The sequence below is a fragment of the Larus michahellis genome (genome assembly GCF_964199755.1).
Source record: "Larus michahellis chromosome W unlocalized genomic scaffold, bLarMic1.1 SUPER_W_unloc_1, whole genome shotgun sequence".
NCBI lineage: Eukaryota > Metazoa > Chordata > Aves > Charadriiformes > Laridae > Larus > Larus michahellis.
Window position 1 is genome coordinate 1,677,208 of NW_027435888.1, and position 24,992 is coordinate 1,702,199.

The 24,992-nt window shown below is 52.0% G+C and overlaps 2 protein-coding genes and 1 pseudogene across 2 annotated transcripts in view; 1 reads left to right on the forward strand and 2 right to left on the reverse strand.

Annotated features, from left to right (window-relative positions):
- Positions 1–24,992, reverse strand: part of LOC141736700 (scavenger receptor cysteine-rich type 1 protein M130-like) — a 114,530-nt gene that overhangs the window by 38,723 nt on the left and 50,815 nt on the right. The gene's annotated exons all lie outside the window — the stretch shown is intronic.
- LOC141736644 (E3 ubiquitin-protein ligase RBBP6-like) lies at positions 533–3,793 on the reverse strand. Its single transcript, XM_074571189.1, has 3 exons — positions 3,628–3,793; positions 2,202–2,301; positions 533–635 (listed from the first exon to the last, which is right to left on the reverse strand). The coding sequence occupies exons 1-3, from the start codon at positions 3,791–3,793 to the stop codon at positions 533–535; spliced, it is 369 nt and encodes a 122-aa protein (XP_074427290.1).
- LOC141736645 (olfactory receptor 14A16-like) lies at positions 22,463–23,440 on the forward strand (annotated as a pseudogene).

Genomic DNA, 24,992 nt, shown 5'->3' on the forward strand with positions numbered 1-24,992 from the left:
GCTTTACATAAATGCATAAAATTAACTACTTGGGTCACTGGGCCAGTAAACTAACTCGAACTCACAACGCGAGGCATTCATGCATTCATGGACAAAAAGGAATTCAAACCACTCGGTGACAGAATTACAGGTGTCAGATTAAGACGTAGTGGTTTTAGACCTACATACAAAAAGCTTACAATTTTAAGTTGATGGGATACTATTCCATGAGCATCAGAGGCTGCATTCTTCGCAGAACACAGAGCCAGAGTTCATCTCTTTCTAGATTTAGGTGATCCTAACAGCTTATCAAGGCATCAGATCCAGCGGTCCAGGGTTAGTGTAATGGCTCACACCACAGCAGTGAAGTACTTAAAATAAAGATGAAAAATAAAACCCACCAAATAGTGATTTTTATACTGTAGGGACTATTTTGAAATGTGTAGTTACGCATAGCATTCAACCCAAGTGGCAAATCAAGATCTAGACCATTACCAGTCAAGTATTTCCTTGTGTTACTTAATTTTATTTCAGCAGCCAAATGACAGTGTTTTCAAACCTGAAGAAAAATGCTGCTCCTTTTCCAAACGTAAAAAAGTGAGATTGTGATTTTACATACTGCTTTTGATGTTCCACTCACTGGCTCAGTTCGACTTCTAGAAGAAGAAAGAATTTAAAATAAAGCACTTGTGCCCAGCATCAAGCAGCAAAACCAGATTATAAAAACGGATTGTCAAAACATTATGTTCTGATAGTCTACTGAATGTGGAAATTTATTCGTATACATAAACTGTTCTCTCTTGTACACTCAGTGCAAAGAAAAAAAGAACCCAAATCACATTTCACCTTTGTCACAAATTACTCCAAGACTTACAGATACAGAACACAACAGCACAAGAGGAAGTCCTCAGGTATTTTGTCTCGGCTACCTAAGAATCTAAACCATGATGTCTGTACTATATTTTGTGTTCTTAAATAATCAACCATCAAAACAGGAAGGTAACGTTAGCCAGTCTGTATATCCCTAGTATCACAAATAGGGCCATACACAGTACTTTAGTTTCTAAGCAAGAACAGTGATGGTCTAGACACTTCAAAGTGCACCTTTCCTTAAGCGAACCAGAAATCAGTCATCCGACAAAGACATAACAAAAATGTCAGCAGCAGAGTCTTTACAAGAGCGTGTCTTTGTGGAAACCTAAGCACTGTGCTCAGACGGCTACCATATTCAGCCACTAAACGTGTTACATATGCTATGTTGATTCAAAATAGTACTAGAAAAGTCACCTGACAGCAGTTTCTAGAATTTTGTTCAATTGAGGAGTCCCGTGACAAAAGAAAATAGCGGCCTCGATTGCCAGAATTTGTTTTAAGATGATCTTGAAAATGCTACAATAGTTTAGGAACCATTTATTACGTTTGAAAACTTGCTGAGATTCCACATACTCATTGATCCGTATTATGCAGAATTAAAACCTGGAGCACAGACATCGGCTTAGGGTAAAAACAGACTTAGAAAGATAACCAGTAACATTTGGTAACCTGCTCAACTGCTTACTGAGTTTCAAGTTTGGAAAGGATTAACTATTCCTTCATCGTACTCACACAAAAGGCTTTAGGACACTGTTCTTTTTCTCTTGCCTTAAACGGACATTGTCTTTAGGAAACTACTAGGAATCCTTTATGAATGAAACTTCTTGTTTGCATTGCTCGCCAGCTGGCAACCTGGGTCTCTCCTCTATAGCTAGTACGCTAAAAACCCAGATTTGGGCCGTAAGAATACCCTCCAGCCCAAATGCAAGAAATAGTCAAACACTGAGACGCAGGCTCTTCTGAGATGGAACAAATCCTAAGATGACACTACAATGTGTATCTGCCTGTACTATAAAAGCAATAAAAGCAAACACATATAATAAGGAATTTCTCCGTATGGAGATCCATGTAGAGACCATGGGTCTCAGAACAATCAGCCCCAAGAACAAACCCAGTAGAGGCATCTGAAAAGTTACAATTGGTGGAGTGTGAACCCCATGTCCCAACAGCACTAAAAATGTCAGCCTGCTTTGGGGCAGACACATTAAAATCTAGCCCATGACAACAAAAATTAACAGCAGCTTTAACAAGAAAGATACAAGCTGAAAGCCCCTGTAAACTAGTATAAATTTAGAAAGCTATCACACCAAAACCCCTTAGAAAGAATACAATGGTTTATGGATACTTACCTAACAGATGTTTTGCTGGTAGCTTTCACTCCTCCAACAGGGATTCTTCTGACAATCACCGATGAGTTCTTAGGAATCAGGGCATTGTCATCTGTGTATTCTGAAAACAAGAGAAACACAGGAAAAAACCCTAGTCCATTCATAAGGATTAAGGATTAAGGATTAATACGTAATTACACAGCACTTCAGAGAACCCCTTGACAGATAGAAAAGCAAACTTTTGTATGTCACATCGCGCTTTTATCGTCTCAACACACTAACAGTACATTGCAAGAAATCTTCAGGTTTGAGAACCAAAAACATACAGCAGAATTTGTCTCCTTTTTTAAAAAAAGTTGGAATTCCAACAGCAAAACGGTCTCAATGGTCACTAAAAGAGAGTCTGCTAATGCATGAGGTTCTGTCCTGATCTAACTCAAGTTGCTTTTGCTTCTGTTAGGCTACAAAGCCAACAGATCTCCGGAGCAGAACAACCCACAGCAAAGTCTCACCTGCATAAACCAGAGTCTAAAGTCTGTCTAGCTTGCCCTGCAACAAAACAGGCACCGAGCTAAAGCATGAAAACGCCATTGCTTCCATAGCTGTTAACTCAAACGATTCACCTAATGCCACCAGTGCTCAAGACTGACGGAACGCAGAAGAGACCCTGCCATCTCTGTCTTGGAGCATCTTCCACCAACAACCACACTTCTCGGCCTCTCAGTGCTTTACATTTGAATGGAACCCAAACTGGCAGTGCTAGAATTTGCATCACAGAACTTTTGGCCTTTTTTGAGCTTGCTTTCACAAGTAGGGCAGAATTGGCTCAAACTAAAGTGGTATCTCCCCTCTGAAGCTAATCATCTCCTTTGAATTAAACGTGAAGGGACGGGAACTCTTTCAATTCCCTTCTTGCAGAGCAGAGAGACTCAAACAAAACTACATACGCAGACAGCCGAAGACAGAAAATCCCGGTCTGTTTTTTTTTTCCCTTTTTTTCCTGAAGGTGAGTTTAAGCATCTACATCTGACGAATAACAACTGGAAGTAACGGTTATGCATATCAACCAAAAAAGTTGGCATTCATACATATTACACCAAAACGTATTCTCTAGCTGTGCTCTGAAAACCACTGGGGTATTTTGGTGTTTTCGCATGGAAAACACCCTTACCTTCACTAAGTATCTGTGCCACCAGTGTACCAAGTTTAAAAGATTACACTCATTTTACAAAGGTCAAAGTGCAACACAACCTACCTAGAGGAGGATTGTGTCACTGCCACACACGACTGATGCTCTTTGAAGCAGGAAAGTTAGCCCCTTTAGGCCCTTTAGTCAAAGCCCCTTTCTGCCCTTTAGGCAAACCCCTTTCGGCAACCCCACGTTTAAGGGAACCTAGTGAAGCACATGCTTTTTACTCACTGCCCTGAGGCCCTGGCCCCCACGCACCTTCTTCGGTCTGGGCGTTGCTGATCTGCAGGTCACTGTTGGCCGCCTTCAGCTTCTCACGGCCCATGATCCGGCACTTGAGGTCGCGGAGGGAGATGTGGAGGCCATCGAAGGTCACTATATCGTAGTTCAGCTTAGAGGAGAACTTGTAATGGACAGCAGACATGGTCGGGGCCAGGTGGTGCCTGCTACGCAAAGGCATCTACCACAGCAGATGGCGTCACGGCCTCCACACCGTGTCAGGGCCCACGGCAGTGTGGGGCAGGGCCCACTGAGGGGCTGGGGCCAGCAGCGCAGGCTGAGGGCGAGCGGGCCAGCAGTGCTCAGAGGCTGTGGCGCTCTGCCATGGCCAGGCCCCGCAGCCTCAGGCAGACTCGGCTGGGGGAGGCCTCAGGAAGGCCCCGCCTCCCAGCCCCACAAGGTCTCCAGCCTGGGGCTGTCAGCAATGGTGCTGGGCTGTGGGGGCGGGGCCAGCCCGGCTCCTCCCGGCAGCCCAGGCAGAGGGTGGGCGAGGGGGAGCGGCCCCCGTGGCCCTGGCTCGGCCTCCCCTCCCTCTCTGGCAGCAGACAAAACCAGTATCTGATGAAACACAACAAATTTATTCCATGAACTGGGTGCGGAGAGCACAGCCCCGCAGCTCGGGGCTGGCACCGGCTGGGGCTTTGCTGGGAAAAACCAGGCGAGAGTCACCCTGACGTCCCACACACGTACCTCGTGCCGGGACCTGCCAACCCGTCCCTCTGCCCAGCGCCCCCACGGGATGCAGAAAGCAGCGCTGCTGGCCCTGGTGTGGTCCTGAGCCATGTCGCAGCAGACGAGTCCTTAACCAGCAGGCCTATCATGTTAAACTGACATTTGAGAAGTGATGAGACCCTAGTGGTGCACGAAAGCCTATTTTAAAAGTCGAGTTCTGTACAGGACTGCCATGGAAATTGACTGTTTGGAAAACAGTCTGTTCCCCCGCTCAATTTGCCAGCAGTCCAACAAACCCACGCTCGGATTTCTGTGCCTCGGCCTACCTTCCTTGCCCGCTGGAGTCTTGCAGTGCATTACCAGCTCAAGTGATCTAGCCCCAAAGGTAACCCTACTGAGGCGAGATCTTTCTATGAGAAACAACATCTTTCAAGGTCTTGTACATAATGGCACAGGAGGGATAAAAACCTTTTCCCGTGTCTAATTGAAAACACCTGGGTATGTCTGGCTGCTGGCAGGAAACACCCCAGAATTGCCTCTAGATTTTCAGCAAATCAACAGTCAGGGATGGAGCACCAGCCACATCCCTTGCCTTTGGGGATTCACAAAAGCCCAAGCCTGCTGGTGAAGTCGTTACTCACAGGAGTCGTTCCCCATTGCGGCCATGGCTCCTCGTCAGGAACAGAACAGAGGGGAAAGCTCTGGGTGACAAAGGATGCCAGGACGCGCTCCAGAAAGAGAAGATCAGCGCCAATCCCCTCACCTGAGTGCAAAGAAATAGTTGCACCCCAACAAAATAGTTAAGAAAAGAACCCCAAGCCAAACCCACAGCACAGCATCCCCCTCTACAACCGTTTCAGCGGTAGTTACAACCACTGCACAGCTGCAGGCTGATGGCCCTGCTGGCCCTGTCACAGGACTCTCACTGACAGCAGTTACCAAGGCCCTTTTGGAAGACTGCACTGTGCGTCACCTTCACTGGAGAGGACACGCTGCTTCCCTGTGGCTGCCTTTAGCAGCAGAGCCCTCTGGTTCTCCAGCCCACACTTTCCCACCTTGGATGCAGGAGGGACCGGCTTTCAGCCGCTGCTTTAACAGCTGCCTTTGCTGTGCTCCTCTGCTGTCTCCCTTCCCACCGCATCAGTCAGGGTGGGCTTCTTGTCATTCCAGACTGAGCCCCCAGCACATGCTAAAGAAACAACAATTAGCAAATAGGAACTCTACCCATAGCGCATACCTGGACAGCCTATCAAGGTGTAATAGCTCATCCTACCCTTCCCAAGGTAGAAACCAGCCTATACTTTGGTCCCGTATCTACCTACTGTACCATCTGTCCTAAAGCTCAAATCGTAATTACCTTTGCAAGAGGATGGCCGTTGAGGAGCAGTGGGCAGTAAACCATCACTGGTTGGAAAAAAGTAGCCAAGCAAGTGGCAAAGGAAGGAGCCGAGTTATCCCGAAGGCCAGCTCAGCCCAACAAAGCTCAGGGAGCTTTGGTCCTCCCTGTCTCCCTCGCAAAGCTAGAAATGGCGCTTTCACTATCCTGTGGGATAGAAGGCAAACTTTTCAGGCAGCAGCTGTGTCCTGCCGCGTAGGCTCTGAACTAGCCCTGCTGAAAAAGCTGACCAGCACATTGGGCTACAAAGAAGCAGCTCCTCGGTAAAGATGGCTTCTGAGACACGCGCAAGAGAACTTGACCAGCAGTGAGCTCACCTATGCAAATGGGTCTATTGTTACAAGAAACCAGACGGAAACAAGCTGAAAGCCGCCAAGGTGCAACGAAAGAGTGCAAACTCAGCTACTAAATATGAATTAAGCGTGCTTGCAAAGCGGGTCACGTCAACAACTCCTCCAAAGTGAATGGTAACAGGCGACCTCATGGCCAAGGCCAATAGGTTTCCTAGACTGTGACAATGCATATGTGAATCGCCTTAGGGTGGCACATAAGGGAGCAAGAATTGTAACACGGGGTCCTTCTCGGGCTCCCAGCCGAGAGGCGCCTTTACGGCTGGCAATAAGAAGGGGGTTTAGCTAATGTGTACGTCTGCTGCCTTCTTCCCTGTACCCACGCAGGTACTAGAAGAGAAGTGCAAGCGTTTTACCATTTCTGTAGAAGTTCAGGTCAACATTTAAACAGCCAAAGCTCTGAAGAGGTACGCTGACCCTTACTTAGGCACTTCTTTTATCTCCCTTTGAGAGATAACTAAGCACATTCCCTCCTAGCCACAGTCTAGCATCCAGAAGCATGCAGAACACGCAGACAAACCTCCACCATTTTTTCAGGGATGTTTCAAGTCATGCGTTACTTAGTGCAGGAGTTCACCAAATGTCACTAAACTCGGAGACTTTGACCCAGCCAGCCACGGCCATGGGGCTTCAGCTCACCATTTGTGTGTCAGAGCCATCAGACGGACGACCCCGTCCTCCTTGAGACACCCCTTGGGGCAGCCGTACCCAGCGCCGGGTGGCTGGATATGGCCTTTGCTCCATGGGGAGGCGCTTCCTGGGAGCAGGATCTCTCACTGGGGCACTGGGAAGCCCTCCTGAGGCCTGCATGCCTGAGGGACGGCTCTGCACTGCTCCATCGCTCACCAAAACCAGGGGCGGAGGAAGGCTGCCCTGGTGGCCTCCAAAGGAATCAGCTCCCCTGGGCTCCTCTGCGGCCATCGGGCACCTTTGCTGTCAGGCGGCTCTCCGCGCTGCTCTGCCAGCTTAACCAGCACCTCTTGCCCTCCATCTCTTCCCGCTCCTCACCAGCACTTCTCCTCCCTCCCCTCCCTGACCAGCTCCCCCCTGCTCTCCCCGGCCCTCTGGCCCTTCCCGCCCCTCTCCCCCCACCCCGCCGCCCTCTCCCAACCTTCTCTCCCTCCCTGACCTCCTCCTCCCGGCCCCAGCCGTTCTCCAGGGCCTGGCCCTGGGCCAGGGCAGCCCCGGGGAGGCGGCCATGGTTCCCGCGGGGTCAGAGGGCAGGAGGGGGTGCCCCGGGGCACGCTGGGAGTTGTGGACCCAGCACGAGGCTCCTGGCGGCCATCTTGTGTCGGCTGAGGGGAGGCTGGCACAGGCCGACAGGACAGATCTGCAGAGCCGGGAGCTGCAGTGAGTCCTGGGCCCTTGGGCTCCTGTCAGCCCTCTTCTGCCTCCCTGTTCCTCCCTGCCCTTCCCCTTTCCCTCTGGGTCCTGTTTTTCACCTCCCTGTACCTCCCTTCCTCTCTCCTGCTGTGCTCTGCTCCCTGTCGCCCTTTCTCTTTTCTCCAAGTCCCTCTCTCTCTCTGTCATCCTTCCTCTCCCTCTACTTTCCCCATCGCCCTTCTTTCCTGCTCCCTGGGCCTCTTGGTTTCTCTCTCTCTCTTCTGCACAGAGGCCCCAGGCTGAGTGTGCAGCTCGCACTGTGCAGTGAGGTCAAACCCATATGGCTACTGGACAGACCTCTCTCCCTGCTGAGCACAGAGTAACTAGGTTTGGGGGTTTTTTAGCTGCCTCAATTAAGCGACTCCAGTTAGATAGGATGAACCCTGTCTTCAAAGTTTTACTCTGTTTTTTTTTCTTTACTCTGGGACCAGTTAATGAAGATATGCCACTATTATGCCCAGTAGCGGCACCACGCAGAGAAGCTCTGGGAACACGTCACTTGGCTGATGCAGAATCTCTTGGGCGATGGCTTTAATAACAGTGGATGTGCATCCCTACTCAAAACAGAAAGAAAACCAACAGCCACCTAATAAACCAAAAGTTAAAGATGGCAACAAAGAACCAATTGCCGCTCGCTCGGGCCTTCCCAATACGAGAAGAATCGGAAGAGAAAAGGCAAGACTCTTGGGTTGAGACAAAGGCAGTTTAACAGAACAGCAAAGGGAACAAGAAAATAACAACAGTAACACGGACAGAGGAATGTACAAACACGATTACGGAACTGCCGCTCACCAACCGGACCCGGGACGCCCCAGCCCGCTCCCCAGCAGCGACTTCCTGGCCCCTCCTCTGGCAGCTCTGCCTGGCCATGGCTCACATGGGATGGAATACCTGTGTCCCTGATGGAGCCCGGGGAGAATTAACCCCGTCCCTGCCGTCACCAGGACAATGACTTGCTTCCTTCTCCAGGAGACCTGGCTCTGCCCCACATGCCCACTGGGGCACGTCCTCACATGGTCACACAGCGCCGCTAACATTGGGGTTTTCCTCTCCTGGGCACTTCCCACACCACTCCAGACCCACCCTGGCTCTCTCCCACCTTCCCCGCCATCTCCCCAGCCCAGCCCAAACGAGCCCCCTGGTCTGGGCTGGTCCCACAGCAGTGCTCCCCACAGGGAACTGCAGAGCTCTGGGCACTCCCCCCACAGCCCCAGCCCCTCTGAAGGGCACCGCAGCTGCTGAGGGCAGAGAGGGCTCTCAGCCTCCCCATCACCCCAGGGCTGGAGCTGGCCCCAAGGGCCAGCAGAGGCCACTCACTCTCTGGCTCTCCTGCCTTCAGCTGCAGCTGATCCCCAGCCCAAACTGCCTTTGCCCTGCTCTGCCTCCCCGCCTGCCCTGCTCCCCAGGACAGCAGGAGACTCCTGGCCCTGGGGCTCCTCAGGCAGCTCCCACATCTCTCCAGTCTCCCTTCCCTCTGCCTGCTGCATCTTCACTGCCTCCCACGGCCCTGCAGAGTCCTGGCTTGTGGGTACCTGGATTTAGTGATTTGTCCTGGGGGGACCTATCTCTGCAACTTAAACTCTTCTGTGTCTCCATTCACTTCCCAACCCAGAGAACATGGAGTGTCCCCGTCCCCTCCTGACCACTCCAGATTCCTTTCCACATGGACTGAAATCTGCCATCAGCCCCATCATACCTGTGACAGCCTGAGGAATGTTACTGGGAGGTCATGTACCGTCTCTACTGCCCCTCTACGCAAAGAAGAGAGCCTTCAACTAAGTCTCGGTGTCTAAAATATGCCAGTGCTACTGTGACATTGTTTCCCAAAACAAGGTGGAAAGACGCTTGGGAAGTCCAGTTCCTTAGGCTTGTTCGTAGCCAAAACTGTATCAAGCAGACCCAGCCATCAGGCACCACACTCAGGAGATCCCTTTTTATTGTAGAGATGCTATTAGGGAGGAAAGAGGTGACACATGGTTCTTCAAGGATGAGACAGAACAGGAAAGAGCCTCAAGAGAAGTGCTATGAACCCAAGCAATTACTTCAAAGTATAATTACCAGAGAAAAAAATAATGGCTGAAGCCTGGCCTAGAGTAAACTTATAGCATGACACAGAGAACGGGAGGCACATTACTTTTACTGCCTCAGGATCCATCAGATGAGTTTCTTCAGGGCATCCTTGAGCTCCCGGTTCCTCATGCTGTAGATGAGGGGGTTCACTGCTGGAGGCACCACCGAGTACACAACAGCCATCACCACATTGAGGGATGGGGAGGAGATGGAGGGGGGCTTCAGGTGGGCAACCATGCCAGTGCTGATAAACAGTGAGACCACGGCCAGGTGAGGGAGGCACGTGGAAAAGGCTTTGTGCCGACCCTGCTGTGAGGGCATCCTCAGCACAGCCCTGAAGATCTGCACATAGGACACCACAATGAAAACAAAACACACAAAGAATAAACAGGCACTAAATACAATTAGCTCAACTTCCCTGAGGTAGGATTGTGAGCAGGAGAGCTTGAGGATCTGGGGGATTTCACAGAAGAACTGGTCTAGGCCATTGCCTTGGCAGAGAGGTATTGAAAATGTATTGGCCGTGTGCAGTAGAGCATTGAGAAAGCCACTGCCCCAGGCAGCTGCTGCCATGTGGACACAAGCTCTGCTGCCCAGGAGGGACCCATAGTGCAGGGGTTTGCAGATGGCAACGTAGCGGTCGTAGGCCATGACGGTGAGAAGACAAAAGTCTGCTGACATCAAGAAGGCAAAGAAAAAGACCTGGGAAACACATCCCATGTAGGAGATGGTCCTGGTGTCCCAGAGGGAATTGGCCATGGCTTTGGGAACAGTGGTGGAGATGGCACCTAGGTCGAGGAGGGAGAGGTTGAGGAGGAAGAAGTACATGGGGGTGTGGAGGCGGTGGTCACAGGCTACGGCAGTGATGATGAGGCCATTGCCCAGGAGGGCAGCCAGGTAGATGCCCAGGAAGAGGCAGAAGTGCAAGAGCTGCAGCTCCCGCGTGTCTGCGAATGCCAGGAGGAGGAAGTGGGTGATGGAGCTGCCGTTGGACATCTGATCCCTCTGCACATGGGGGCCTGTCCAAGGAGGAAAAGACAGTGAAGAGTGAGGACAGACAGGTCGGAGTAGAACCTGTTGCACTGGTCACAGTAGAGCCCCCCAAATGACCTCCATCCGTGCAGGAAGGTGTTTGTGCAGATCCTGGTGTGATGCCTGGTTTGTGCTGGCTGAGGTTGCAATGGGGAGGAGGGGACTCTGCTGTGGGCTCCAGAGGAGTCAGTCGTGCTGTGCAGCAAGAGGCAGAGAGGAACCAGGAGTGATCGCAGGGTAACTCTATCCCCGATATAAAAGAGCTTTTGACCACTGTCACTCCCAGGTCCCCTGGCTGCAGAACACAGCTGGGGGGGGTTGTTTTGTTTTGTTTTGTTTTGTTTTTCTCCTGTTACCCCTGTCCCACCTGAAGAGTCATGTTTGAAGGTAGAAATCCCTGGCATTTCTGCTACCCTACGAGTGCTATTGTGAGAGTCCTGGGAGGCGATAGGACAGAGCCTTAGTGCAGAAGGAGGAGAGCTGGTCTCTCCATCTGTCCTGCTCTCAGCTGCTTTTTGCCAGCACTGCTTTGGTCTGGAGGATGATCCCACGGAGAGCAGAGGAGTCCAGTTCCAAAGTGCAGATCTCCAAACTCCCCTCCCCAGGGAAGAGCTGTCAGCTTTTGGATGCCTAGAAGATGGGGTGCCCTTTGCGGAGAGTTACCTTTATCCCCACCCCATGGACTGCATTGCCTAGAGACTCAGAGGTTAGAAGAGGCCTTGGGCACCAGGGACACATCTGCATGGCAGGACCTGCAGGGTCAGTTGCTGAGCTGCTGATGAAGCCCCCACCCCAGAGAGACTGAAAACAAGAGCAACAGCAGCAGCAGAAGGGATGGGTGGAGAAGCAAGGAGAAATGCCCCGATGCTTCTGACACGGGAAACAAGGCCAGGGAGGGACAGAGGGTGCTCAGGAGAGTCCCTTCTGCTGCAGCTATGGCCACAGATGAGACCCTGCTCTGAAGGACAGCCCTGGGCACCGCTGGGTGCACACCCGCCTTCATGCCCCTGCAACCATCCCCAGGAGAAGGCAGCCACCGTGTCCTGTCCCTCTGACGGTGCTGCAGGGAAGCCCTGCTCTGCAGCACACCCTTCTCCTCCTCTACACCAGAGAAAGATCCCACAGGCTGTGGGCTACGACAGCTTTATGAGAACCCTTCAGGATGGGCAGTGGCATTGCCCTGCAGCCTCACACTTACCGGGCAGAGGGCTGGGAAGCTTTCTCCCACAGTGAGCTCTCAGCTCTCCTCCCCATCACGACTGCCTTCACGCTCTCTCTGCATTGATGGTCCCATCCTCGGTGCCTGCAGGCAGCGCCCTCAGCCCTGCTGCCCATTGCACAGGAGCTGCTCCTGGGCAGAGCTGTCTCTCTGCAGCACTGGTTGCCATGAAATTCCTCCATCCCAGGAGGTGGGCTCAGCAGAGGAGCAGCCCAAGGTATTTTAATGACCCCTCGGGTGGGTTTGGGGCAGAGTCCCTGAACCTCAGACACTGAGAGGAAGTTGAAGAAACTGCTCAAGATGACAAACTCAGATGTAAACTCCAAGGTTTCTTAATGGGTCCCACTGAGGACCATTACCAACAAAGCCTCCCCCGGGGGCTCGTTAGAGCAGAAAACTGGAGGCAATAATGACAGGTAGGTAAAGGGAAATTAAAGGTGGCTCTGATGCTGAGCAAACTTAAGGTGTTACTCCTTCGGTCTCCCATACCTGCACCTCTTTCTTTGAAGGCACCCAATTGTCTTTTTGATTTCAACCCAATGTCTCACTACCCTTACTGATATCTCTCCATCCTCCCTGGCTGTTCTGGGAAAGACAAAGCCATGGGCTGGTCCAGCCTCCCCCTGGGTGTCCTCTTGTACCACAGCACTGCCCTCGGGGTGACAGTTTCTTCTGGTCATTTCTGGTCTCAACCTCCCAATTCAAACTTTGTGGCATCCTTCCTTTCTCCTGCTTTTTTTTCCACCATGAAGAAAAGCTCCAGCATCTCTGAAACCACCTTCAAGCAGTTACAGGTCATGACTGTGACGCTCTGAGCCCCCACTTCACCAGGCTGAAGGAGACCAGGATCCCCAGCCTCCCCTCATGGGGCGTGTGCTTGAGGCCATGAATCCCATATTGGCAGAGCTTCTCTGGACACTCTCCATTCCTCCCCACTTGTCTAGAACAGGAAGCCCCAGTGAGGGGCACACGAGCCCTGCGGTGACCACTCCAGGTTTCAGTGGAGTGAGATGACAGCTCCCCTGGTGTGGGTGACCCACGCTCCTCCTAGTGCAGCATCCTCCCTACAATATGAACCACCTGTCCCCTACAATACCACCTACAATATAGAAACACCTGCCTTTGAGGTTTCAAAGATCATTTGGTACCAATAATGCGCTACTTTTTGCAAAAAGAGATACATCTCAATTATATTGGTTAGCCTTTATGTCTGTTTAGAATCACAGAATCATAGAATGTGTTGGGTTGGAAGGGACCTCTAAAGGCCACCTAGTCCAACCCCCCCTGCAGTAAGCAGGGACATCTTCAACTGGATCAGGTTGCTCAGAGCCTCATCCAGCCTGGCCTTGAACACCTCCAGGGATGGGGCCTCCACCCCCTCTCTGGGCAACCTGGGCCAGTGTCTCACCACCCTCATGGTAAATAACTTCTTCCCAATGTCTAATCTCAACCCACCCTGCTCTAGTTTAAACCATTGCCCCTTGTCCTATGGCTATATGCCCTTGCAAACAGACCCTTCCCCGCTTTCTTGTAGGCCCCCTTGAGGTACTGGAAGGCCACTATCAGGTCTCCTCATAGCCTTCTCTTCTCCAGGCTGAACAACCCTACCTGTATCAGACTGTCTTCGTAGGAGAGGTGCTCCAGCCCTCAGATCATCTTTGTGGCCTCCTCTGGACCTGCTCCAACAGGTCCATATCCTTCTTGTGCTGACGGCTCCAGAGCTGGACACACTACTCCAGGTGGGGTCTCACGAGAGCAGAGGAGAGGGGCAGAATAACCTCTCTGGATCTGCTGGCCACAGTTCTGTTGTTGCAGCCCTGGATGCGATTGGCCTTCTGGGTTGCAGGCTCACATTGTTGGCTCATGTCCAGCTTTTCATCTACCAGTACCCCCCAGGCTTTTTTCCGCAAGGCTACTCTCTATCACATCATCCCCCAGCCTGTATTGATAACCAGGATTGTCCCGACCCAAGTGTAGGACGTTGCACTTGGTCTTCTTGAACTTCATAAGGTTTGCTCAGGCACACCTCTCCAGGTCGTCCAGGTCCCTCTGGATGACATCCCCTCCCTCTGGCCTGTCAACTGCAACACTCAGCTTGGTGTCATCGGCAAACTTGCTGAGGGTTCACTTAATCCCACTGTCTATGTCATTGATGAAGATATTAAACAGCACTGGTCCCAAGACAGATCCCTGAGGGACACCACTTTTCACCCCTCTGCATCTGGGCATCGAGCCATTGACCACTACTCTCTGGATGTGACCCTCCAGCCAGTTCCTTATCCACCGAACAGTCCTCCCATCAAATCCGTAGTCTCCAACTCAGAAAGAAGGATGTTGTGGGGGACCATGTCAAAGGCCTTGCAGAAGTTCAGACAGAGGATATCCATTGCTCTTCCCTTGTCCACTGATGCAGTCACTCCATTGGAGAAAGCCGCCAGGTTGGTGAGGCAGGACTTGCCCCTGGTGAAGCCATGCTGGCTCTCTTGAATCACCTCCCTGTCCTCCACGTGCCTTAGCATAGCTGCTAGGGGGATCTGTGCTGTGATCTACCCAGGCACAGAGGTGAGGCTGACAGGGCGGTAGTTCCAGGGTCCTCCTTTCTACCCTTTTTAAAAATGGCTGTAATGTTTCCCTTCTGCCAGTCACCGGGGACTTTACCTGACTGCCATGACTTTTCCAATATCATGGAGAGTGTCTTGGCAACTACATCAGCCAATTCCCTCAGGGCTCTGGGGTGCATCAGGCCCCATGGACTTGTGTATGTTCACGTTCCTCAGGTCGTCACAAACTTTGTCTTCACTTACAGTGGGAGGGACTTTGTCCCCCAGGTCCCCGTCTTGAAGTCCTTCAACTTGGGAGGTGTGAGGAGAGAGGCTGCCAGTGAAGACTAAGGCAAAAACAATTGTTGAGAACCTCAGCCTTCTCCTCATCTGTTGTTACCAGTTTGCCATTCTCAGTCATCAGGGAGGGCATGCTTTCTTTAACCTTCCTTTTCTGGTTTGACCAGCAGGTCCCAACTCAGCCATGATGGTCTCTTCCCTTTCTTGCTTGATTTCTGACACCTGGGGATCGAGAGCCCTTGTGCTCTATGGAAAGCGTCCTTGAAGATCTGCCAGCTCCCTTCTGCCCCCTTGTCCCTGAGGACCATTTCCCAGGGGGTCCTATTGACTAACTCTACGATGATCCGGAGGTTTGCTTTCCTAAAGTTCAAGGTCCTGACTACGCCCTTGTCTGACACGTATCCCTTAGCACTGTGAACTCCACCAGTGCGTGGTCACTGCACACCAGGCTGCCTCCAATCTTGACATCTCCAATGATCTCACTTGCACTGGTGACTGTCAGGTCCAGTATGGCATCCCCTCGGGCAGGGCTGTCTATTTCCTGTCTTAGGAAGTTATCGTTGAGGCACTCCAGGAACCTCCTGGATTGTCTACAGCTCACTGTGTTACTTTTCCAGCGGGTGTCAGGGTGGTTGAAATCCCCCAGCAGGACGAGGGCCTTCGAGCGTGATGCCTCCTGTAGCTGCAGGAAGAAGGCTTCATCAGCAGGTTCCCCTTGATCAGGCGGCCTGTAGTAGACACCAACCACCAGGTTCCCCTTATTTCCTCGGTCTCTAATGCCTACCCATAAGCTTTTGACTTCCTCTTGGCTGTTCTTTAGGGACATCTCTTCACACTCTATCCCTTGCTTAACAGAGAGGGCAACACCTCTGCCCCTCCTTCCTCAACAGCTTGTAGCCATTGATAGCCACACTCCAGCCATAGGATTCGTCCCACCAGGTTTCAGTAATGGCCACTAGGTCATAGCTTTCCAGCAGCATGGTAGTTTCCAGCTCCTCCTGTTTGTTACCCATGTTGCGTGCGTTTGTGTAGAGGCACTTCAGCTGGGCTGTTGCCTGTGTTACCTTCTTAGAGGAGATCACCTTGAGGTGTTTCATGGGTGTTTCCCTGTTGACTCCAACAACCTCAGAAGCCCCTGGCTCATCTCTGTAAGACTTTGACTATGATGCAGTGTCCCCAGCATGCCTCCGGGCAACAGGTCAGAGGCCCTTACTAGTGCCCTGTCCCCCTAACCCTGACGTGTTATCCCACAGCTGGTCACAGACAAGCCTGATATTATCATCCCCCTCCCCCTTCACATCTAGTTTAAAGCCCTGTCGATCAGCCCCACAATCTCTTGAGCAAAGACCCTCTTCCCCCTTTCAGAACGGTGTCTCCCATTTGATACCAGCAAGCCTGGTGCTGTGTAGGCCATCCCATTGTCAACAAAAATGAAATTGTGGCAGTGTTGAATGTTTAAATAAGTCGCTGTGGTGGTTATAGCAAATTTTGTTAAATCATTTTGATAATTGCCAGGTGATTAATGTTAACACCATACAACTTAACCCTGTGTTAATAAACATGAAATTGCTGCCACCTCAAAGTTGGGCAGGATCCCAAATCAACATTCACAACGAGACTGGACATGAGGAGAAAGAAATGTCCCATGAAGGACAGTGCTGTGACTGCTGAGGTCACCCAGAGGGAGCCTGGATCAGCGCAACGCTGGGTGTTCCAAGGAACAGGCAGGGAGGAAGAAGAGCTGTCAGGAAAGGCGAGGAGATGCCCCAGTGGGAGCAAGGGGAGGAAAGAGGTTGGGTGTCCACAGCCTGCAGGTCTTTGTCCCCTTGGCTGTGGCTGTTGTCTTTGCTACCAAGGCCTGAAAGGAGACACCTTAATCTCATGGAACCGGGGCCTCACTGCTTCCTCACACCCCCAGGGAGGCCGGGAGGTGTGGTGCCGTTGTCCTTCACTCGGCATTGCCTACCCCACACCTCACTGCCCCAGGAGGAGCCCTGAGCCAGTGTGAGGGACAGGATCCCCCTTCCCAGGGCTGGCCGCTTGGCGGGATAAAATACATCAAGGCTTTACTCAGCATCAGCTCCACCTGCACAGTGCCTTTGCCTCCCTGTAATCACAGCCTCCAGTTGCCTGCTCGAACAAATCCATGGGGAGGCTTGGTCTGTCATGGCCCTCAGTGGGGACAATTAATGCTCCAAGACACTTTGGCGTTTGCTTCGGACTTGAATTCCTGCACAGGCTGTTCAAGCTCCTCTCAGTATCTGGCATTCCTGGGCTCAGCAGCAAATGCCCCATGGGGCTCGTTAAAGTGCAGAAAGCCCTAAGGAGCCACAGCTCTGCCATGATTTTCTTCAGGGCTTCTAGCCTGGTACAGCTCAGTGGAGAGGTCTCAGGAGTCTACTTAAACTGGAAGGTTTCAAGAAGCACTTAATAAAAAGGTAATTTTTCATTTGGAAAGGGCTTTCCATTAGTCTTTTTATTTTTCCAGAGGAAATGCTTGCAGCTTTCTCCAACTGATACTGAACCAGAGGGTCTCCTAAGGAGGACCGGAGAGGTAGCAACTGCCATCTCCTCGAGGTCCCCCACTGTACAGACAACTTGCCCCCCCACCTCCTCCTCCCCACCGTTTCTCTTGGGGCTGCCTGGGACTTGCATTCTTTTCCTACATCAGACTTGTGCGCTGAGTCTGCAGCTGAATGTTCACAGCTCCTTTGCACCAATTCCTGCCCGATTCCCCCGCAGACTTGGCTGTAAATAGACAAGGGATTCTTATTCAATTTGAACAGCCAGAAGGACAAAATGAAACCAATTAATTAAAGAAACCCAATGCATTCCTCCACTATATGCCAAGTCCAAGCCTCCAATAAGCTCCACCTTCCTCAAACCATCAACATAAAAGAAATACGTTGGAGAGATTGATAGGAAATTCTAAATATATGCACAGTTAGTGAGTTGGCTAAAGAGACAGTATGGCAGATTAAGTAAACTTTGCCTTATTCTTGGCCAAATTTCCATCCCAGAGCCTTGTCACCAACTCATGTCTCTAGTCATGTCCCTGCCCATGTTACATTATGTGCTTGTTAAACAAAACTTTTCTTCTCCAGCAAACTCTAGCAAAACTCTTCCTTGGAGACAGTCTCTCCTCAAAGTCCCCTTGCAACCATAGGGTGAATTGAGATGCAAGAATAAACTCATTACAGTTCCTTCACATTAACAAGCTCCCAGGGGAAAGTCACGCAGTGTGGAGGGCCCTGGCAGGAATAAAGAGCCTTGGAGGTTCAGCAGGGTCTGCTGAGGGCTGTGGGTGACGAAGCTGCTTCAGGAAATTGAAGCGTGCTTCCCTGGGGGATGATTGGAGCAGAAAACCAGAGGCAGTGATTTCAGGGTGACAAAGAAAGGAGGCAGAGACATCCTGTGTGCTGTAGCCCCCTGGCTGTGCCCTGTCAAGCCAAGGGGCCCAGTGCTAATCCCCAGCTCATTGCAATGGGGATGCTTTTGGTCATCACCACATGAGCTTTCCCTCTGCTCACCACCAGGGCCCATACACGCTGAGTGCCTTCCACACTCTTGCCCCTCAGACTCGGCACGACACAGGTCCCCCTAAGCCTTTGCCTGGACCCTAACCCTAATCCTTCACCTGCAGCTCTCATCTGTAGCCCTTCCCTGAACACTAACGCCAAAGCTGAAACCCTCACCACATGCCTCACGCCTCAAGCTGTTAGAGCGGGTCAAGGGATGGATCACCAACAATCATTGGAGGGACGGAACATCTCTCCTAGGAAGAGAAACTGAGAGAGTTGAAGTTGTTGAAGATGGAAACAAAAAAGTTCCAAGACCTTCTTATATCCTTTCAGTATACAGTGGAGGCTTATAAGAGAGAGAGAGAGAGATTTTACCAGGGCCAGTAATGACAGCACAAGGGGCAATGGCTTTACACTGAAAGAGGGCAGATTTAGATTGGACATAGGGAAGAAATTTTTCACAATGAGGGTGGTGAGACACTGGAAAAGGTTGCCCAGAGAAGTTGTGGATTCCCCATCGTTGGCGGTGTTCAGGGTCAGGTAGGGTAGGGCTTTGAGCATCCTCATTGAGTCGCAGATGTCCCTAAAAAACAGGGATTGGACTACATGACCTTTAAACATCCCTTCAAATCCATGGCATGCTGGGACACTATGAGAGCAGATGTCGCCACACCAGTGCTGAGTCAAGGGGGACAATAACTGCCCTTGTCTGGGTCACCGCAGTCCTTCTAACACCACCCCATATGCAGCTGGCCTTAATGGTGCTGAGCCTTTACCTGAGGCTCATATGGCATCCCTCAAAATGCCCAGGCCCCTCTCCTCAGACTCACTCCTCACCTCGTCCTCTCCCACTTTGCCCCTTCTCCTTCAAAAACTTGAGGAGGTTTCTGTTGGCCACGTCCCCAGGTGTCTCAAGGTCCCTGTGCACTGAAGCTCCAGCACGTCAGCATTTAGATTGCATGTGCAGATGGCTCATGCTGAGTCGTGGTTCCTCTAACAAGACAACTTGAGTAGCTGTAGGACAGCAGAGGTCAGAAAAGGGGTTACTAGTGTCATGGACGTCATGAGGAAGGGGGAAAGTGCCACTGCCACCATCTCAGAAACACCAAGGGAAGGACCAACAAGGAAACGTTGAAAAAGAGTTGGCTCTTTGTATGGGAGGGGATGAGGATGATCCAAGAGAAGAACTTGAGAGTGGAAAAAGAGTGGAAAAGGGCATGAAATCAGAAGAGAAACATCAAATTGCCTTGGTTGGGAGGGACCTTTCAGATCACCTAGTCCAACCATCAACCTACCTCTGACAAAAGCCATCACTAAACCATAGTTCTAAGCACTATGTCTGTCCGTCTTTTAAATACCTCCACGGATGGTGCCTCAACCACCTCCCTGTGCAGCCTGTTCCAATGCTTAATAACCACTTCAGTTTAAAAACTTTTCCTAATATCCTGTATAAACCTCCCGTCACACAACTAGAGGCCGTTTCCTCTTGTCCTATAGCCTCTTACTTGGAGAAACAGACCGAGCCCCATCTCTCTGCAACCTCCTTTCAGGGAGTTAAAGAGAGTTAGAAGGTCTCCCCTCAGCCTCCTTTTCTCCAGGCTGAACAACCCCAACTTCCTCAGCCACTCCTCATAAGATTTATCCTCCAGGTCCCTAACCAGCTCCGTTGCCGTTCTCTGGACCTGCTCCAGCACCTACGTGTCTTTTTTTGTGGTGAGGGGCCCAAAACTGGACACAGTACTCCAGGTGGGGCCTCACCAGTTCCGAGTACAGGGGGACGATCACTTCCCTACTCCGGCTCACCACACTGTTCCTGATACAGGACAAAATCGTGTTGGCCTTCCTGGCCACCTGGGCACACTGCTGGCTCATATTCAGACGGCAGTTGACCAACACCCCCAGGTCCTTTCCTGCAGGGCAGCTCTCCAGCCACTCCTCCCCAGGCTTGTAAAGCTGCATGGGGTTGGTGTGACCCAAGTGCAGGACCCGGCACTTGGACCTGTTGAACCTCATACCACTGGCCTTGGCCCATCGATCCAGCCTCTCCAGATCCCTCTGCAATGTGTTCCTACCCTCAAGCAGATCAACACTCCCACCCAACTTGGTGTCATCTGCAAACTTACTGAGGGTGCACTCAATTCGCTCGTCCAGATCATTGATAAGGATCTTAAAGTGAACTGGCCCAATACCGAGCCCTGGGGAGCAAGCATCAGGGTGACCATCTGCACACAAACATTAACAGTGACCAAATGGAGCTTGAGTCCAGGGGCAGCTGGTGAAACGCTGGGATTTGGCCAACAGAAACGTCTTCAAGTTTTTCAAGGAGAAGTGGCCAGTCCTGCATCCCGGGGAAGAATAACCCCAATGCAGCAGGACAGGCTGGGACCTGATGTGCTGAGCAGTGACCCTGCGGAGACGGGGCTGGGCACCCTGAGGGACGCCTCATGAGCCAGTGGTGCACGCTCACTATGAACAGGGCCGGCTGCCTACGGGGCTGCAGGAGGAGGAGCGTGTGCCCCCCAGGCAACTTGAGTCACCTTCCCCTTTGACTCAGCACTGCTGTGGCCCAACGCACACAGCTGTGTCCCAGTGTGCGGCTCCCCATTTTGGAGAAGTGGAGAGGACCTGGAGAGTGTCCAGAGGAGGTCTGCCACGATGGGCTTTAGGGCCCAGTGCACATGTGCTTGGTGGAGAGGCTGAGGGACCTGGGCTTCTCTGGAATAGCCTGAACCCGGTTGAAAGGTTGTTTCACAGACGATGGATCTTTCCTTTGGTGGGAAACAGCAGGAGAAAGAAATAATGCAACAAAGGGCAGCTTGGGAGGTGGAGACTGGACACCAGGAGAAAGAAATACCACTGCAAGGGCAGCACTGTGCTGCAACAGATCACCCAGAGGGAGTTGGGATCAGCCCAAGGCGTTGTGTTTCAGGAACAGCCAAGGACGATGGAGAGAGATGAGTAAAGGCAGTGAGATGCTGAGGGGAGAGCAAGACGGGGAAGCAGGGGGGATGTCTGCAGCCTGCAGGGGAAGAGGAGCAGATGTGGGACATCATAGCACAGCCTGTGGTGGAGACGATCAAGGGAGTTGGCAAGGCTGAAAGCCCCCAACAGTGCTTATGTCCTTCTCCTCTTGGCTGTGGCTGTTGTCTGTGCCACCAAGGCTACCAGAAGACACCTTATCCTTACAGCACTAGGGCCTTAGCGCCTCCTCTTCCCCACCCGGGAGCCGTCATTCTGTCTTTCTGCCCTTGGCATTGCACGTCCTCCCATCACAATGCCCCAGCAAGAGCCCCGAGCTGTGCTTGTGGGGCATGATCTCCCTTCCCAGGGGCTGGAGGCCAGGGTTTGGCCCTTTGCCTTCCTCTCACACATTCAGCATTAGCCAGCATCAGAGACACCTCTCCATTGCCTTTGCCTACCTGCCATCACTGCCTCCAGTTTTACAACGAATGAGCCCCCAGGAGCCTTTGGCAGTAATGGCCCTCAGTGGGACCCATTAACGCTCCAAGAAACTTTGGAGTTTGCATCTGACGTTGACTTCTGGAGAGGTTTCATCAGCTTCCCCTGTGTCTGAGCTTCATGTACTCAGCACCAAAACCACCAGAGAGGGCATTAAAATGCCTTGGGCTGGTCCTGCTCAGTACAGAAATGGGGGTTGGCCGGGCAGCAGGAATCCGTGTTCACTGCTCGGGATGGGCATCGGGGGGTAAGCAATTGTATTGCATCACTTGTGGCTTCCTATATTCTTTTACAATGATTGTTATTTTCTTTCTCGTTACTGGTCTATCAAACTGTCTGTATCCCAGCCCATGAGATTTTTATTCGTTTTTCTCCCATTTCTCTCTATCCCACTTCAGAGGGTCAGGGGGGAGTGAATCAAAAGCTGTGTTGTCTTTACCCCCCGACAAGGCTGAGGAGTGAGCTGGCTCTGCTCATGTCACTGCAGCTTTAGGACAACCAGGAGTTTCCTTGAGGTTTTCCTGCAGGAATATGCTGAGCAGCTCCTCTGCGTACAAGTGGATCACAGATGAGGTAACTAGTGAATGGCAGAAGCTGTAACCCCTTTCCCACATCCCCGCTGCTGTGGAGCAGGGATGACTCCTTGGGAGCCCACAAGCAGAGCTCTGCTCCTCACAGCACACTTGGCCAGCAACAATGAGAGCTCCAACAAGGGCAATGCAGAAAGCTCCTGGAAAAAAGGACACAGGCAAAGTGTGTTTCCGGGGCTTGGGTTTGGAAGGGCAGGCAATGGGAAGAGATTTGCTCAGAGCTGTCCTGACTTGTGAGTGTGCTTTCCTCCTTTGGCAGTACCTCGGGAACAAAGGGATGCGATGTCCAACGGCAGCTCCATCACCCACTTCCTCCTCCTGGCATTCGCAGACACGCGGGAGCTGCAGCTCTTGCACTTCTGGCTCTTCCTGGGCATCTACCTGGCTGCCCTCCTGGGCAATGGCCTCATCATCACTGCCGTAGCCTGTGACCACCGCCTCCACACCCCCATGTACTTCTTCCTCCTCAACCTCGCCCTCCTCGACCTGGGCTGCATCTCCACCACTCTGCCCAAAGCCATGGCCAACTCCCTCTGGGACACCAGGGCCATCTCCTTCTCGGGATGTGCTGCCCAGGTCTTCCTGTTTGTCAGCTTGATGTCAGCAGAGTTTTATATTCTCACCGTCATGGCCTATGACCGCTACGTTGCCATCTGCAAACCCCTGCACTATGGGTCCCTCCTGGGCAGCAGAGCTTGTGTCCACATGGCAGCAGCTGCCTGGGGCAGTGGCTTTCTCCATGCTCTGCTGCACACTGTGAAAACACTTTCAATATCTCTCTGTCAAGGGAATGGCCTAGACCAGTTCTTCTGTGAAATCCCCCAGATCCTCAATCTCTCCTGCTCAGACTCAGAGTACCTCAGGGAAGTTGGGCTTCTGGTGGTTAGTGCTTTTGTTTTTTTGGGATGTTCTGTTTTCATTGTGGTGTCCTATGTGTTGATCTTCAGGGCTGTGATGAGGATCCCCTCACTGCAGGGAAGATAGAAAGCCTTTTCCATGTGCCTCCCTCACCTGGCCGTGGTTTCCATCTTTATCACCACCGGGGTGTTTTCCAGCCTGAAGCCCCCCTCTGTCTCCTCTTCATTCCTGAATCTAGTGGTGTCATTTCTGTACTTGGTGGTTCCTCCAGCAGTGAACCCCCTCATCTACAGCATGAGGAACCAGGAGCTCAAGGATGCCCTGAGGAAACTGATTGGACATTTTTTCATCAGCCATAGACTGTGTACCTTCCTCTGCAAAGGATTCCCTGTATCTTTGTGACAAGCATTCACTATTCCTCCCCTCCTCCTTAACTTTTCACCTCTCGTCTGTGACACAAAATATTTATGTAAACAAAGAGTCAATAAGCGTTTTTCCGTCAGTGTGTGTTTCAATAAACAAAAAATGAACCAGCTAACACTTCTTTTTCTGAGACCCATCAGCAGCAGGGCTGAATAAACGGAAGATGAGAAGACCTTTCTGGCTGCAGCAGCCTGGGGCAGGCTGTCCTAGTGCCACTCTGTCACTGGGGCGGCAGGAGCTGCCTGAGGATCCCCAGGGCCAGGGCTCTTGTACTGGGCTGGGGAGAGGGGATGGCACAGAGGGGCTGCAGACCCCTCAGAACATCCTGGGGAGGAGGACACAGGGGCCCACTGACTGCCTTTGCCTTGTGCCCAAATGCCCCCCGTCTCTGGGGCTGACCCTCCTCTGCCCCCCAGCAGCTGCGGTGCCCTTCAGAGGGGCTGTGGCTATGGAGTGAGTGCCCAGAGCTCTGCAGCACCCTGGGGCAGGCTCTGCTGTTGGGCCAGCGCAGACTGGGCTGGGATGGAGAGAGGGCAGGGGAGGTGGCAGAGCTTGGAGGGAGCTGGGCTGGGCTGGAAAGTGCCCAGGAGGAAAAATCCTCGGAGTACGGCTTGTACCGTGTGCCCATGCGGGGTGAGGACTCACACCAGAGTGTTTGTGGTGCAGAGCCAGGGCTTGTGGAATTGGTGTCCGTCTCCAGGGTTTGGTAGTGGTGGGGCTGAAGGCATGGGCCTCTGTGAGAAGAGACCAGGGGCTGCTTCCGTGCCAGACAGAGCTGGTTCCAGACGGCTCCACAAGAAACCCACTGCTGGCCAAAACTGAGCCCGTCAATGAGGATGGTGGAACCTCTGTGAGAGTGTATTTAAGAAAGGACACAAGGGCTCGAGTGGGAGAGGAGTGAGGGAAAAACCAGTGTGAGAAACAGCCCTGAAAACACCAGGGTGAGTGAAGATGGAGGGAGAGGAGGTGCTCCAGGTGCCAGAGCAGATGGTCTCCTGCAGCCTGTGGAGAATACCACAGTAGAGCAGGTATTTCCCTGCACCCTAAGGAGAGGAGCACAGCGGAGGAGGTAATCCCTGCACTTGGTGGAGGACCCAACACTGGAGAGGTTGGATATTTCCTGAAAGAATTTCAGCTTGAGGAGAGCCCATGCTGTAGCAGATTTATCTCGAAAGACTGTAGCCACTAAGGGGGACCCCATGGGAAAAGTGGTAGAAGGAAGGAGCAGCAGAGAGGAATTGGTATGGACTGCCCAGGACCCCCATTCCCCATCGCCCTGCACTGCTCAGGGGGAAGGAGGGAGAGGAGCTGGGAATGAAGCAGCAAAGTTCAGCAAGGGTAAAAATGGGTGGGAGGAGGCTTTCCAGGTGATAAGGTCTTCCATCGATCCTATGCTTCTTTGGCCCTCAGCCTTTGCAGTTGTACATGCCTGCCCTGCCCACTTACCTTCACTCCTGTCCCCTTTGTAGGAGGCCCACACACATCTTGGCACGCCCAGCGTAACGTGGCCTCCACCAAAGCTGGAGCCCAC